This window comes from Chroicocephalus ridibundus, chromosome 8, assembly GCF_963924245.1.
Source record: "Chroicocephalus ridibundus chromosome 8, bChrRid1.1, whole genome shotgun sequence".
In the NCBI taxonomy this organism is placed as follows: domain Eukaryota; kingdom Metazoa; phylum Chordata; class Aves; order Charadriiformes; family Laridae; genus Chroicocephalus; species Chroicocephalus ridibundus.
The window spans coordinates 40,713,057-40,728,247 of record NC_086291.1 but is presented as its reverse complement, the minus strand read 5'-3'; the positions used below and the strand labels follow the sequence as shown (position 1 = coordinate 40,728,247).

At 62.5% G+C, this 15,191-nt stretch overlaps 1 protein-coding gene across 1 annotated transcript; it reads left to right on the top strand.

Annotated features, from left to right (window-relative positions):
- The first annotated feature begins 7,561 nt into the window (after nucleotides 1–7,561).
- LOC134519436 (glucagon receptor-like) lies at nucleotides 7,562–14,414 on the top strand. The gene is made up of 14 exons (XM_063343638.1): nucleotides 7,562–7,677; nucleotides 8,579–8,715; nucleotides 8,938–9,034; nucleotides 9,351–9,458; nucleotides 9,755–9,873; nucleotides 9,956–10,062; nucleotides 10,177–10,333; nucleotides 11,005–11,164; nucleotides 11,345–11,405; nucleotides 11,523–11,592; nucleotides 11,987–12,075; nucleotides 12,279–12,417; nucleotides 12,713–12,754; nucleotides 12,909–14,414. The coding sequence occupies exons 2-14, from the start codon at nucleotides 8,638–8,640 to the stop codon at nucleotides 12,978–12,980; spliced, it is 1,299 nt and encodes a 432-aa protein (XP_063199708.1). The 5' UTR covers nucleotides 7,562–7,677; nucleotides 8,579–8,637; the 3' UTR covers nucleotides 12,981–14,414.
- Nucleotides 14,415–15,191: the final 777 nt, after the last annotated feature.

Below are 15,191 nucleotides of genomic sequence, written 5' to 3'. Positions count from 1 at the left end.
AAAAGGTGAGACATGGTCAGCTTTGAATACAGACCCGGCAACCTGGGCGCCCGGGGGCTCTAGGAGGATGGCATCTGCTGAGGGTTCCTCTGAGTGAGTGCCAAATTCAATAGTGCCTTTATGAGCTGGGAACAGTCATTTATCACGAGCGTGTGGCAACGTGGCGCTAAAGCACCGGCTTGGAAGTGACCTTTGCTGCGAAACGGTGTGGATGGAGTGGGATCCCCGGGCTGTCGCTGCCTGAGGGGATGGAAACAAATGGGGTGGAAACGCTGTGCAAAACCCTGAGATCAGAGCTCCAGGTCCCGTACGACCCCTGCAAGGTGCTGGATTGGGGCATCCTCCAAGGCATCTCTTAGGAAGTGACTTGCAAGCTTCTTCCTTCTCCGCTCAAAAGAGCATCTCTCCCTGTCTCTCCAAAGTCCTGTGTCCCCCAGCAGCTCTTGAAACCAGCATTTATCGGAAATAAACGCCCAAGCAGCTGATTCTCTGCAAAATCCCCTGACTGGTCATAAACGGGTGGGATGGCAGCAGTTTTCTGGCTATGGACAGGCTGACATATTAGCTCTTTAAAATCATATTCTAACAAAGACTATAGCCATCGGGCAAATGCTCAAGTGTATAATATAGTATTAAATGTCACATTTCTCGTGCGCTTTGCAGGAATAAGCCCCAAGGCAGCAAACCTCCCAGAGGCAAGGCGTGATGGTCCGGCCCCATGAAGTCGGTGGTGATGTCTTTGTTGGCTGGAGTGACCCGATGTCTCCCGGAAGGTAATTAATTAAGCCGTTGCTCTGTATCAGGGGTCAGACCCACCCCAAACCATCGCCCGTTGGAAAGCAGCAGCGCTCTGGAGCTGGGCAAAGCTCAGGGTCATTTTTCTCTCCTGCATCGGAGAGGGTCGGGAGAAAAACGGCTTTTGCTTGGAATCGGGCGACAGCTTCCGAAAAGAGCAAACTCCAGGGCAAGCGGCTCCACGCTCACGTGGACCTGCCTCCGCCTCTTGTCGGGCTGCACTTTCCCAGCTGTCTTTAATAGCACCATCTGCTGATATTAAAAAAAAAAAAACCAAAACAAACACCAAAACGTTGCTTTTTTAGTATATACAAAAGCCTCTGGCGCGCCCAAGCTCACAGCAGCCCCCCAAGCCCCAGCTGGCCAAGGGCGACGTTCTCCCCGAAGTCTGCCTGCCCTCTCCCTCCTCACGCAGGACATTCGCAGGCGGATGAATTTCTCTACCGGGTAACGGGGTCCAGCAGGCTTTTCTGAGAAGTTCACTGCATAATTGCCGAGTCGGGATGCGTTGATTAGCATTTCTGTTCTGTGAATTGCTGCTGTAATGGGAAGCGAGGCGGCAGGATTAGCAAAGCCTACAATGATACACACGGATTTCCCCCTCAGGAACGGCTAAATAAAATGAAACCCGCTTTCACAGAATCACAGAATGGTTTGGGTGGGAAGGGACCTTAAAGACCACCCAGTGCCACCCCCTGCCCTGGGCAGGGACACCTCCCACCACACCAGGTTGCTCCAAGCCCCGTCCAACCTGGCCTTGAACTCGTCCAGGGATGGGGCAGCCACAGCTTCTCTGGGCAACCTGTTCCAAACAAACCTTTCAGGAGGTGTTTCTGCTGGTAAGCCTGGTAACGGCCCTTGGAGGAAGGGACTTCGCCCTGCGCCATTGTCTGGTTTGGCATCCGGCCCGTAGCGACACCGATGGAGGACGCTGGAGGATGCTCTCCTCTTCCTGAGCGCCCCCCCTCGCTCACACCAGCACCTTCAACCCCCGAGACCATCCAGGGGCAATTTTCACAGAATCACACAAAATCACAGAATGGCTCCGGTTGGAAGGGACCTTAAAGATCATCTGGTTCCAACCTCCCATCTCTAAGGGCAAACTCTGCCTTTAACATCCGCACTTACCAACCGTGTCTCCTTGGTGACAGCCGGGCAGCCACAGCCAGCATCCCCAACCCCACCCCAGCGGGACAGGAGCTGTCGGAGGGCTGGGGGAAGGGGTGGTCTCCCAGGCTCTCACCCATTGCAGGAGAAATTGGGAAGGTGTTTCAAGCGGCTGCGTCTCTTGCGGAGCTGCTGGGGCCTGGCTGAGCGCAGATCGAGGTGCTAAAATCACCATCACGTGCTGGCGGGCTGCCAGGACCACAGCCAAAAGGAGGATGAGGATGCACAGGGCCTGACTGCAAGACCACCCATGGGAAACGCCCGTGCATCCCCTCAAAACGCAGGGCAGCCGCGACGGGTTGTCCCTGGGCAGGCACGGGGGGACAAACACGGCTGTCCTGAGGGTGGGATGGAGCGCCAGGCTCTGGCACCACATCCATCTCGGCGATGCTTGGACCTGGGATGCTGTCCCGTGCCTACAACCGGCTCTGCGGCACCCCACGGGCTGGGATCCGGCCTCAGCTCAGCCTCAAGTGCTGCAGTCGCTATGGAGACCCTGCCTGAGATGCATCAATATGGAGAAGAACAGCTTGTTCCTCACGTCCCCATTCAAAGAACCAGCGAGAAAATCCCCTCCAGATGGATTCTTCGCTCCGGCATGGTCCCCGCTGACCCCGCAGAGCCCTGGGGGGCTCTGCGGGGTCGGCAGGGACCACGCCGGGCAATGATACTGGGAGGTTTGTGGTCCTTCTCTGGGGAATTGCAGCTCCAGCTCATGCTGGAGCCCCAGGCTGTCCCCCAAATTCAGCATCCCCGCAGGATGAGTCCACTGGCATTAGATGGGTTCACGTAGGGAGGTCTTCAGGGTGGCACGGCAAAGCCATAGGGTCCGGGGAGGGGGACGTGGGCTGGAAAAAGCCTCCATAGGTGGCCCAGGACCACGTTACGGCTGCGTGGGGCAGGATGGGACCCTGGGAGGGCTGGCACCAGCTCTGGCCCTGTAGCAGAGTGACATGGGAGCAGCACAGGAGCCCCTCACACGACTTGCCACCCAAGACAAGAGTCTTAGTCCCATCAGGAGACCTTGTATGGGAGCTTCCTGACCCGCTGAGCATCCTCCTGGCCCCACATCCATTCGCGGCAGAGGACAAGGCCAGCGCACAGCAGCCGAGACGCTGCCTCCCCGCTTTCCCCATCCCCACTAAAGCCACCCCACGGCAACGTCAGCCCGTAGAGAGGGGGACAAAGCCAGGACGTGGCCAGCCACAGCCCGCCGAGCCACCTGCCCGGGGGACAGCAGGTAGGAGAAGAGGTGGAGGAGAAAGAGGAGAATCGGTTCTTTACCTGGAGTGACCAGCAGCTGAGGTGGGGGCGGGCGGGGGGGGGGGGAGAGGACCAGGCTGCAAACAGCAGGGAGACGGCAGCTACCCGGGGCAGGGTGGGATGGGGGAGACCATCTGGAGCTCAGTCTGCAAAACGAGCCACCGAGCTGCGGTGAGTCACGCTCGGCTGCCGATGGTAATGGGGAGGGGAAAAAAAGAAAAAAACAAAACCAAAAAACCACAACAACAACAAACCACAGGGGGGAAAAAAAAAAAAAGCAAAGTTTAAGTGCCACCATCTGCAAAGGGCAGCCCCGGCCAGCTGGGTCCTCGTCCCTCTTCATTTCCACAGGCGCTGCGGGAGATTCAAAATCTTCCGGCACGGTCACTTTTCAGAGGCCATTTGGGATTTCTGTGTTTATGCCAAAAGCGCTTGTCACCCTGAGGAAAAAGTTAAAAAAAAAAAAAAACACCACAAAATCTCCAGAAAAAACTGCTTCAGCAGCATGGCTGGGGTGACATCTCCTTCTCGTCCCCATCTTTCTCTGCTACTCGGCCGACGTTAGGGGTACTGAGTGATGCCAGCCGTTCTCTGCGTTAATAGTTGTGTCTTCTTCCAGCAAGGCTGTTATGGGGGGAGAACATCTCTGTCCGCAGCAGCTAAAGCTGCCCGCGGGCACACATGCTTATTTCTCACCACCCTTTGTGGCTCCCAGGTTTCCTTGGTGGCCAGCCACGATCCTGGGCTGTGCCCCGTCCCATGCACTTGGTGATGCTCGTGCAGAGAAGCGCCATGGGAAACCCTCTTCTTTTGGATCATCTGCTGTCTGGAGGCTTTAGCGATTTCAGCCATGGTCCATCTTCCATCTCTACCCTTGGGGGTTGTCAAGACCAGGCTGGTTAAAGCCCTGAGCCAGGTCTGATCTTGGAGCTGACCCTTCTGTGACCAGGGCTGGATTAGAGACCTCCCGAGGTCCCTCCTGGCCAGGATTACCCTACAATCCCATCATCTCCAGCTCCAGTGGTGTTCCTCTATCCTAATCTCGTAGGATCGCTACCACATGTGAGACCAGCCACCTCCTGCTGCTTTTTCCCCACCTTATGCTGAGGCTTGGGCCAGACAGACCTTCCCGCCGCCCCTGTCCTTCAGGCCAGACCTCACCGACTCTCCATCTTCAGTGCCACGCACAGACATCCTCCCGCATGCTCCGCCAGCACCTCCTCATCCCCGGCACCTGGACGGGGCTCCTGTCTGTCCCCTCTCCCACCAGCCTGCCTTTCCTCAAGCCCTTGAGCAGGAACCCAGCTGCGTGAGTCCATCTAGAAATGTCCTGCAAAGGGTTAACGCAGCTCCTTAGAGCTTTTTGTTAGGAGTTACCACTTCTGGAGCACGAATCAGCCCAGCTCCCACAGCAGGAGCTGGTGGCCGTGTCCGAGGACTGTACTACCTTCTGTCAAGATGTTCCCGTAACCAGCTGGGGTGACACCAGCCTTGGGGTCCCACGAGCCTTGTGCTGGGACTCAGCAGGTTGTGGCCTCCCCCTGTAGGAACCGTATCAATAGGTGCTGATAGAAACATTGCCACCCTTGGTATCTCTCCAGCATCCACCCTTGTCTCCAAAGCCCTCCCTCCCAGCCCGATTTCTCACCCCTGTTGCTGCTGTCCCCAGCTGCTGGTGAGTTTTGGTGGGAGGAGGCCTCCTTCTGCCCGGCTACGGATGGACACAGCCCCGGGGCATGTGGCAGCTGTAGGCAGACGGCCCTGAAAGAGGGGGGGACATGAGGGTCTGCTCTTGCACAGCCCCTCAGTTGATTGCTCACAGCTCCTGCCCCCCCCAAGCATGAGCCCAGCCCACCCTGGGAGGTCACCAGAAGGGTCCCCAGCACCCCAGGGGCTCCCCAGCAAGCGCAGCAGCATGCCCGGGCTGTGCCGGCCCGGGCACAGCAGGGGTGAGGGCTCAGCCGGGATTGTCACCCCTGGGAGCAGCAGGACAGGTTTGGGCCGTGTCCCAGGGACACGGACGAGCTCCCGCAGGAGAGCTGGCTCCTGGCGCCCGTGCATTATGTGCTTCCTCATGCAGAGGTTGCTCGAATCCTGCCCGAAAACTCATTTATTCTCCCAGTCCCCTTAGAAACGTCCGGGAGGCGCGTGCCCTGCCTGTCCCTGCCCCTTGTCCTGCTGCCGGTGATGGGGACCCTCCGTGTGGGTCGGTGGCTTGAGCTGCGGCTCCCGACCCCGCCGCGCTGGGGGGCAGGAGGGCAGCCGGAGCCGAGCCCCACGGTGGGTTTGCAGGGGAGATGCAGCCTGTCGCAGCGTGGCATCCCCCTAGCACCTGCTTCCCAGTATGAACCAGTGCCGCTGAGAGCACACCAGCGCCCAGGTGGGGTGCAGACACCCACACCTCTCCGGTGCACCCAGGGGAGCCCCCAGGGGTGGGCGAAGGACCGCAGGAGCTCATGGCTGCTCTCCAGCTCAGCATCCCAGGTGGGAAGGGCCGCGGGGGTGGAAGGACCCGCTCTCCCCGTGCGTGAGGCCGGCGCCCTCACACCACTGCGGTGCTCGGAGGGGTGCAAGGGGCCAACTCGCCCTCAAACCCCCTCCCCCGGCTTACCTTCCATCCCCTAACGGGGCTTTGGGACCCCACAGATGGACCCACTCCTCACTCACGGACCCTCCGGCATCAGGGAGTCTCGGGGCAGGCACATCTGGCCAGAACCCACCCAGGCTCCACTCTTTAAATCTCAAGTGCATTATTTTTAGCTTTTCCACCTGTACGCGTTGAGGAGGCTCCCAAAAGCGCTGTAAATCTGCTTAGAAGCAAACGCACGGGGTGGAGAGCCCGCGGAAAGAGCCCGGTGTCAGCTCGTGCTGAGACAGGCACCCGAGGGCTCGGCTTCCCCCCAAAACAGCAAAAAGTTACCGCGGGCTGCTCCGCTACCGGGTTATTTTTCACTTGGAATAACCGGACACCGCTGACTTCACTAGAGCGACAGATGCAGCTCCTCATCCCTTTGGATCGCTGTGTCTGCTCTGAGCCCACCAGAACCGTTTCGGGCTAAACATCCCTTTTTTTGCAAAATAAATGCATTTGCGGGTGCGTTCAGCCAGCAGCAGCTGCAGGGCGTGAATAGGACATCCCGAATCCCGACACGCGATGGCTCAAGGGGAGGTGGGCATCTGGGGGGCTCCACTGCTGATCTTCGGAGGGTGCCCAGGGGCTCTCTCAGGGAGGGCTCAGCCATCCTTTAAATCTCCTCCCCCTGCTCCGCTGATGGGAAAATGACCTTCACCTGCCCTTCACCAGGCTGGACAGGAGCCCTGCCCTGCCCGGCAGCCGTGGGTCAGCACAGGTCCGCGCCCCCCCGGCTGTGAGGACGTGGGGTGGCCGGGAAGGGAGCGTGACCAGGGCCACTAGGCTTGTCCCATGGCTTGACCCTGCCTGTGTGGTTTCCCCAGTGTTGGGTCCGGATGATGGGACCTGTGTCACTGTGCTGGATCCAGCATCGTCCCCAGGGCCAACCGCTCCTTGTCCCCAGAGGATTGTGGCCCCCCGCAGCCCACCCTGCCCACACAGGGCTCTGCATGGCGAGGGGCTGCCACCGTGCCAGCACCGCCCAGCCCCCAGCCATGGGGACAGCCAGCAGGAGGCCAAAGCTGGGAGGCGAAAGGCTCCTGTGACTCTCCCTGGGGCTGTATGGGGGGGCTCTGGGGGAGAGCGAGGGGGTCTGGACCCATGTTCCCATCCCTGTGACCCCCAGTTTGAGGGCTGGACCCTCTTCCCTGTCCCCATGGATGCAACCGAGGACCCTCAGCATGGCTGGACCCTCATCCCCATCCCTGTGTGATGTGACCAGGGACCCAGGGCAGGGCTGGATTCTCATCCCCATCCATATGTGACCCAACTGGGGACCCCTGGCAGGGCTGGACCCCCATCCCTGTCCCCGTGTGGCCCAACCAGGGATCCCAGATGGGGCTGGACCCCCATGTGACCGTCACCCCGTGTGACCTAAGCGGGGACCCTGGGCAGGGCTGGATGCTCATCCCCATCCCCATGTGATGTGACTGGGGACCCCTTGCAGAGCTGGACCCCCATCCCTGTCCCCATGTGACCCAACCAGTGGGGCTGGACCCCCATCCCTATCCCCGTGTGACCCAACCGGGGACCCCCGGCGGGGCTGGACCTGGACCCCCATCCCAGTTCCTCGGTGATGCCACGGGGGAGTCTCCGTGGGGGCCGTGCCGGAGCTCCGTCGGGGCGGCCCGAGCCCCGGGAGGCGGTGCCGCCCCCCAAACTCCCCCCCCCCCCCCCTCCCGCCCCATCCCCGTCGGGGCACGGCGCTGGCGGGAGGCGGCCGCGCTGCAGACGCCGCTCGATCGCCGCCGCGCTCACGTCGCGGAGCCGGGGCTGCCGGTGACGCCGGTGCTGCCGGTGCCGCGGAGCCGCCGCGCAGGGTAAGCGGGCGGAGGGAGGCGGCGGCGCAGCCCGGGCGGAGCGGGACCCCCGCGGGCACCGAGCGGGACCGCCCGGGGAGGGACGACAGGGACCGGGGAGCGTCCGTGCTGGCCGGGGAGCGCGGGTGGGCACAGACCCGCGGGGGGGGCCGTGCTGGACGGGGGAGGGAGTCCCGGGCTGGGGCTGTCCAGCCCGGAGCGATGGGGGGGCCCGGGCTGGGACCGTCCGTACCGGGGAGCCCTGGTGGGGGGTGCTGCTTGTCCCCCCGGAGTCCCCTGGCTGGGCTGTGCAGGGCAGGGGGCTGCGAACAGGAATGGGGCTGGGAGGTGATGGGGCGCAGCTGATGTGGGGGGGTCCCATCCCGGCTGGCAGGCAGCGGGGCAGGGGGAAGGCACGATGGCCCCCAGGGGAGCCCCCGACTATGTCTCATTGCCTTGCCCTGGGGCTGTCCCTGCAAGCCCTGGCCCCTTCCCGGGGCTTGATGGCAACAGGCCACCCCGTGGGGTGCTGGCGGGGGTGAGCAGCGGTGGCACAGGGGCTGTCACAGCGGTCACCGGGGTGGCTTTTGCTCCCCTCTGGCTTCAGTGTCATGGTCCCCTCTCCTGCCAGCTGCCCTGGGGGCCGGCAGTGGCGGCGTGGAAGCTGGCAAGGCTCGGCCAAGAGGTGTGATCCAATTATGTCCCCGCTCCTGCCTGCTCTGCCTGATGCTCCCCGAGGTTTTGGCTCTGGCAGAGAAGTGACCGGGGGCTGTGGCAGTCCAGGACGTGCCTGCGGCTGGCACTCGCACCCCATTTCTCCTCTGCTGCTTCGGGGAGTGCATCTCCTCGTCCGCACTGGCGTGGGTGGCAGAGCCGTGCCGTCCTCAGTCCTCTGCCTCTCACCCGGGATCTGGGTCCCCAGTTCAGCCCGAGACGTGCCCCGGCGCTGGGAGCACTGGCTGTGGGCCGGAGGGGGCAGCCATGAGGGACGTGCTCGGGTCTGGGTACCGGCGCAGCCTCGTCCATCTTGCCTGGATGTGCCTGTTCTCTTCCCTGCCGGTAAGGGGCAAGCTGGGGCGGCCCATGGGGCAGCAGGGTTGGCATTACCGGGCTTTGGCTCACCACGAACGGGCTCGGTCCTGGCTCTGTTGCATGTTCCTGCCCATCTCGAGATGCCGGGATGCAGGCAAACCGGTGTGGGGAGACGCCGGGTGCCATGGTGGGGCGGGCAGGCCAGTGTGGCAGCCGGCCGGAGGCTCTGACCCGGCTCTGGGCTTGCAGAATGGCAGGGCCAAGGTGCTGGAGAAGACCTTTGAGGAGTGGATGCGGTACCGTGATGAGTGCTTGAGGAGGATGGCGAGCGAGCCCTACCCACCAGGTACCCAGCTCTGACCCGGCTCGGGTCAGATGTGGGGACGCATGGAGCTGGGCAATGGCTGAGGCCGGGCTTTATCCCTCCTCCAGCATCCTCTACGCTAGTCACCTACGGAGGGATGAGCCGGGGGCTGATGGGTGTCTCCACATCTCAGATGGGACACCCAGGGCTGGGATGTCCTGGGGGGCCGAGGCTGGCATGGGGTACCAGGGGTGATGCCAGCCCCCTCGGAGCTGCTGGCAGTGGGCTGGGGGTGGATGTGGCCATGCCACCAGGATCTGACCACAGGCTTTTCCCCCCTCTTCACTGCTGTTGGAAGGGCTCTTCTGCAACCGGACATTCGACATGTATGCCTGCTGGCCCGACGGGAGCCCCGGCACTGCCGTCAACATCTCCTGCCCCTTCTACCTGCCCTGGTTTGAGAAAGGTGACGATGACCCTCTGCCACCCCAGAGCTGGAGGGGAGCAGGGCTGAGCTGTACTCTGGGTGGGGGGAGAGCCTCTTGGGGTTTCCCCTCCTGCCTGATACCGGGGGGAGAGGGACCCACGAGCAGACCTGGGGGTGAGGGGACACATGGGGCACGGAGCAGAGCCTGCCCTGCTCACACCCGCCCTGGAAGAGGCTCTCTGGGGCTGAGCAGAGTCCGACCCCGTGGTCCCAAGGAGAGGGGTTTGGGGTTGGGGGGAGCCCGAGGGGAACGGGCCGCTGCTTCGTGTCCGCAGTGAAACACGGGCTGGTGAGTCGCAGGTGCGGCGCCGACGGGCAGTGGGTGACGGTGAACGGCAGCCAGCCCTGGCGGGACTACTCGCAGTGTGAGGAGATGGAGTCCGCCGTGGAGGAGGTGGGATGGCCTGGGCCGGCCGCTGGGCAGGGATGGGCAGGGGCCGCTCGCCCAGGCTCAGCAGCGCGGTGCTCGCCTGCAGGAGGGCGCCCGCCGGCTGATGGTGAGCTTCAAGGTGCTCTACACCGTGGGGTACTCGCTGTCGCTCCTCACCCTCGTCTCTGCACTGCTCGTCCTCACCGTCTTCAGGTAGAAGAGCCGGGGGGACGCGGTCCTGTCCCTTGTCCTTCCTGGTCAGTGATGGCCGAGCCAAGGGTTGTCCCCACCGCCCACCCGGCCCCCTGACACCCTCGCTCTCGGCAGGAAGCTCCACTGCACCAGGAATTACATCCACGCCAACCTCTTCGCCTCCTTCGGGCTGCGGGCCACCTCGGTGATGGTGAAGGACGCGCTGCTGGAGAAGCGCTGGGGCATGGAGGTGGTGCAGGTGGCCGACTGGGAGGCTCTGCTGAGCCACGAGGCAAGTGCTGCCGCCCTCGGGAGCAGGGGGGGGGTCCTGCTGGAGGCCGGGCTGGAGTCAGGGTGGGGACCCTCTCCCTGGGAGTGGGTGGGGGGGTGCAGCTGGGTACCGGTGCCCTTGCAGCCCCTGGCACCCAGTGGGTGAGCTCTTGGGGTGCCTGTGCTGCCCATGCCCCCAGTGGGCAAACTCTTTTAGTGCCTGTGCAGCCCGTGGATGAGCTCTTGGGGTCCCTGCGCAACACTGTGCACCCGATGGATGAGCTCTTGGGGTGCCTGCGCACCTGGTGGGGCAAGTTCTTGGGGTGCCCGTGCACCCAGTGGGCGAGCTCTCGGGGTGCCTCTGCTGCCTGTGCACCTGGTGGGTGAGCTCTTGGGGTGCCCATGCCCTCAGTGGGAGCAATCTTGGGTACCCTTGCACCCTATGGGTGAGCTCTTGGGGTACCCGTGCAACCCATGAGCAAGATCTTGGGGTGCCTTTGCTGCCCATGCACCCAGTGGGCAAATTTTTAGGGTGCCTGTGCAGCAGCACGCACCTGATGGATGAGCTCTTGGGATACCCTTGCACCCTGTGGTTGGGCTCTTGGGGTGCCTGTGCACCCTCTGGGTGAGCTCTCAGGGTGCCCGCGCCCCCGTGGGCGAGCTGCTGGCCCCATGGTGTGTCTCCTCTGGCAGGCGGCGCTGGGCTGCCGTGCGGCGCAGGTGCTGATGCAGTACTGCATCCTGGCCAACCACTACTGGTTCCTGGTGGAAGCCGTCTACCTCTATAAGCTGCTGATCGGGGCCGTCTTCTCCGAGAAGAATTACTACAGGCTCTACCTCTACCTGGGCTGGGGTAGGGGCCACCCGGGCATGCGGTGGGGACAGGGACGGTACCTGGTGTCGTCAAACTGGCCCTGGGAGGGTGCGGGCTCTGCAGACCCTGGGTGTCCCCACGGTGTCCCCCCCTCCCCGGGGCTGGTTTCTCAGCTCAGGTGGGTGCTTGGTTTTACAGGGTTTGCTGTGTGACTTGCAGGGACCCCCGTGGTGTTCGTGGTGCCCTGGATGGCCGCCAAGTACCTGAAGGAGAACGCGGAGTGAGTGGGGAGGGATGGGATCCCTGACCCACCTCGCCGGGGCTGGCACGCTCTCGGCCTCATCCCGCACCCCCCAGCACAACGTGATGGTGCTGCTCTCCGTGTCTCCCCGGGCAGGTGCTGGGCGTTGAACGAGAACATGGCTTACTGGTGGATCATCCGCATCCCCATCCTGCTCGCCTCCCTGGTAGGGGAGCACCCGCCAGCCCCACGCCTGCTCGGAGAACAGCAGCTCGACCCCTGGCTCCAGGGAGGGGGGCAGATCCCAGCAGAGCCCAGGAGGGGGGGGTTGGCCCCCAAGGCATGATGCTAATTGCACATGGGCTTGGTTTTTTGCAGCAGCTTGCTGACCTACAGTGGGGTGGAGGGAGACTCTGAGGGTCTGTGCAGGGGGGCTGAGCCCCTGCTACTTCCTACCCTGGATGGTGGGAGAGGAGGAAGAGCAGCCCTGGGGACCTGCCACCATGGAGCTTGTCATCTCCTGTGGTCCCCAAGGGCACATACCATGGCTAGGGTGGGCTACAAAGGGTGGGGGTGCTGGGCTGTGCGTACCCCACGCTGTCTTCTCCCCACCCCACCAGATCAACCTGCTGATCTTCATGCGGATCCTCAAGGTGATCCTGGCCAAGCTCCGCGCCAACCAGAAGGGCTATGCAGACTACAAGCTGCGGTGAGCCGGAGGGAGGGGGTGACCGGCCATGGGTCCTCCCTGCTCCTGCTCCTGGGTCCATGCCACCTCCACACCCACCTCTACCCTCCCCTCCATCCTGCACGTTGTTAAATGGCTACCCTGAGATTAACGACAAGCTCGTCCCTGCTCGCACGTGTGCCTTTAGTACACGCTGCCGGAGGGGACCCCTTGTGCTCTTTCAGGCTGGCCAAGGCCACGCTCACCCTCATCCCCCTCTTCGGGATCCACGAGGTCGTCTTCATCTTTGCCACCGATGAGCAAACCACGGGCATCCTGCGCTACGTCAAGGTGTTCTTCACCCTCTTCCTCAACTCCTTCCAGGTGAGGCGGGAGCGTGACGTGTCCTTGCTCTGCCCTGGACACCATGAAAGCAAGAATTAGGGGGTCCCTCTTCCCCGTCCCTCTCCCCACGGTGTCCCAGCTTGTGGCTGGGCTTGGGGAGGGGGACATCAGCTCTCCCGCCCTCAGCCCCATGGTTGAGTGTGTGGTGGCGGCTCCAGGGCAGTGGTGGCAGGGGGACCCTCAGCCCCAAAAGCAGCCTGGGGAGACTGGGCCCGTCCCAGGCCCCCAGGAGAGGGGTTGACGGTAGGGGCTCACTCCCCTGCTCTCCCTCCAGGGCTTCCTGGTGGCTGTGCTCTATTGCTTCGCCAATAAAGAGGTACGTACCCTTGGTGGCTTCTCCTGCCCAGCGCTGGGGCTCAGCCCCACCCCGGCTGGTGGCTTTGCCACCCCCTCCCTTGCCTTGTACAGTCTGCGGGGAGGGCACGGCCAGGGAAAAGCCCCCGTGCTCTCTCTCTCCCCGACCATGGCAGGTGAAGTCAGAGATGAAGAAGAAGTGGCAGCTCTGGAAGCTCGACCACCCGACGCTCTGCTGCGCCCAGTGATGCAGTGACCGGCCCCACAGAGCCAGAAGAGAGGGGCTGCTGGCCACCATGGCCCGGCTGGAGGGCAGGGGGCCACGGGGAAGCCCACCCGAGATGGCCAGGCTGGTACCAGTGTCTTGGCTGTGCCACACCTGAGAGCCCTGGAGCTGCTGGAGGGGATGTCCCCCCGCTGCGGTCCGAGGGGCAGGCAGGCACCCTTGGCTCATAGCAGACATTGCTGCCCCCTCAGAAGAGCCTCACCTCGCTTGGGCTTGGGGAGATATGCCTGTTGCTTGGACACCATCACCTACCTCTGTCAGCATCCACCGGACATGTTCATGGGAAACCCCCTTCCCATCCGCACTGACCTGAGCACCCGCAGGAGGGGATGGCAGTGGCTGGGGACAGAGCCTGGCCAGCACTAGCAGCAGGGAATGGGAGACGCGGCTCAGCCCGGCACTGCCGCCCCAGCGCCCAGATGAACAAACACCTCCTTGCTGCGCCCTGGGCCATCCAGCACTGCTCCACCACCTTCCCCGCTCTCCTCGCCCTAAGCAAGGACCACCACCGCCACCCCGAGCTTTCCGAGACATCCATCCCGGAGTCATCCTGCAAAGCTTCCTCTCCGTAGCGAGGTGCTGCTGCTGCTGCACCGGCCGCCCTCCTCGCCGCTCCCCAGCTGCACAGAGCCCCAGCCTTCCTCCTCGCCCAGCTCCTCCTCGCCCAGTTCCTCCTGCAGCAGCTCCCCCGGAGTTCCCCCGCAGCGCTTGAGCGCTTTGACTGCTGTATTGACGCCCAGCGTTAAGGGCGGCGCTGCTTCTTCTTTGGTGGCAGGAGAAAAAAATCACGAGAGCATCAGCTGGCTGGGAGCCCTCCCCTGTCCCAGTCCCACCACACGGCCCAGCTTTTGTCCCTGAGGTGGGACAAAACTCTCCGGTTTTGGGGCAGGGAGAGCTGTGAAGTGCCAGGCAGGAACCGCGCTGGGACCCGCTTTACCGGCAAAAAGCCGGGTGGTTCTGGGTGCAACAGCTGGGGGTCCACCCTCGCCCAGCAGCAGCTACATCTCCCTGCGAGGCCGCGTGGTGTTGGGCAGTGCTGTTCACGCACACGGCTGGGCTTGCAGCTCCCTTCCCCGAGCCTGGCCCTGGTGCTCTCCTCTAAGAGCCCGGAGCAGCAGCAGATGCCACCGTGACCCCCCAGGTCCCCCTCATGCTGCTGAACCTGCCGTTGCTGCTGCGCGATGCTTTATCTTGCGAAAAAAAAGCCGCTCCAGGAGGGGAAAAAGCAGTTTTTACTCTCTGCTACACGCAAAGTGGACACGGGTGGTTCTCCATCTCCAACCCCCCTTGCTCGCGGGTTCGGGGAGAGCCTCTGGCAGACGCAGCGTCTCGAGGAGGGCTGCCTTGAGCGCAGAAGGGAAAGAAGCTGGGCCAGGCTCAGCTGCAGCCGGGTTCAACGCTGGGCGGGGGACGGGGGTTCACGCGGGAGCTTTCCTGGATGGATGTAACCCCTGTGAGACCATTTTCTACATTAATTCTCTTTTCAGATGTAAATAAAGGGTTATTTTTCAGCAAGCAGAGCACGCTGCTTCTGTCTGCTGTGGGGCAGCGAGGTAAATGCAGCACTTGAGCGTGGTTACAGGGGTCTTAAACCGGCACCCAGAGCCCCGGCTCGAGGTAGCACTGTGTCCCGTCCCCTCGGATCCCATTACAGGTTACTTGAGCAGCAAAATATTTGACACGATAAGGGTAAATAATATGAAGAATGATCCAAATCACATCCCAAGGGAGGAGGCAGTTTCTCCAGGACAGGAGTTGGACGGCTGTCGGGATTCTCCTCTGCTCTTCGCCGTCTGACACGGCTCCAGCAGCCTTGGCAACGGTGTCTGTGCATGGGGTCCTGCTGCAGGAGCCGATGCCAAAGCTGTAAGAGGCCATGCTGCCTCGGGAGGAGACAGCTGGCCCACACCTTGAGATCTGCGGTTGTCTCCCTGCTGATTCAGTGCTTCCAGCTACTATCCAAAGTTTCAAAGCCGAGTATAGAGAGAAAGCCTTGGCCCGCTGCTGCTGTGGGACACACCAGGACCGAGATGGCAGGGACCCAAGAGCGACTGTTCCACTTCCACCTGTCCAAAGCCCGCGTCAGCTTCATTTGTGTTGAGATACACCAAGAGTTTTAGTTTTGAGCAGAAAGATTTTTATCTCGCCCCATTTAAAACTTTTTGTGATAGCT

Bases quoted from the DNA above. Each gene is read 5' to 3' on its own strand.
- LOC134519436 (XM_063343638.1), top strand. From the start codon at position 8,638: ATGAGGGACGTGCTCGGGTCTGGGTACCGGCGCAGCCTCGTCCATCTT. The intron at 10,334-11,004 runs GCAAGTGCTGCC...CTCCTCTGGCAG, and splicing joins AGGCTCTGCTGAGCCACGAG to GCGGCGCTGGGCTGCCGTGC. The intron at 11,406-11,522 runs GTGAGTGGGGAG...CTCCCCGGGCAG, and splicing joins TACCTGAAGGAGAACGCGGA to GTGCTGGGCGTTGAACGAGA.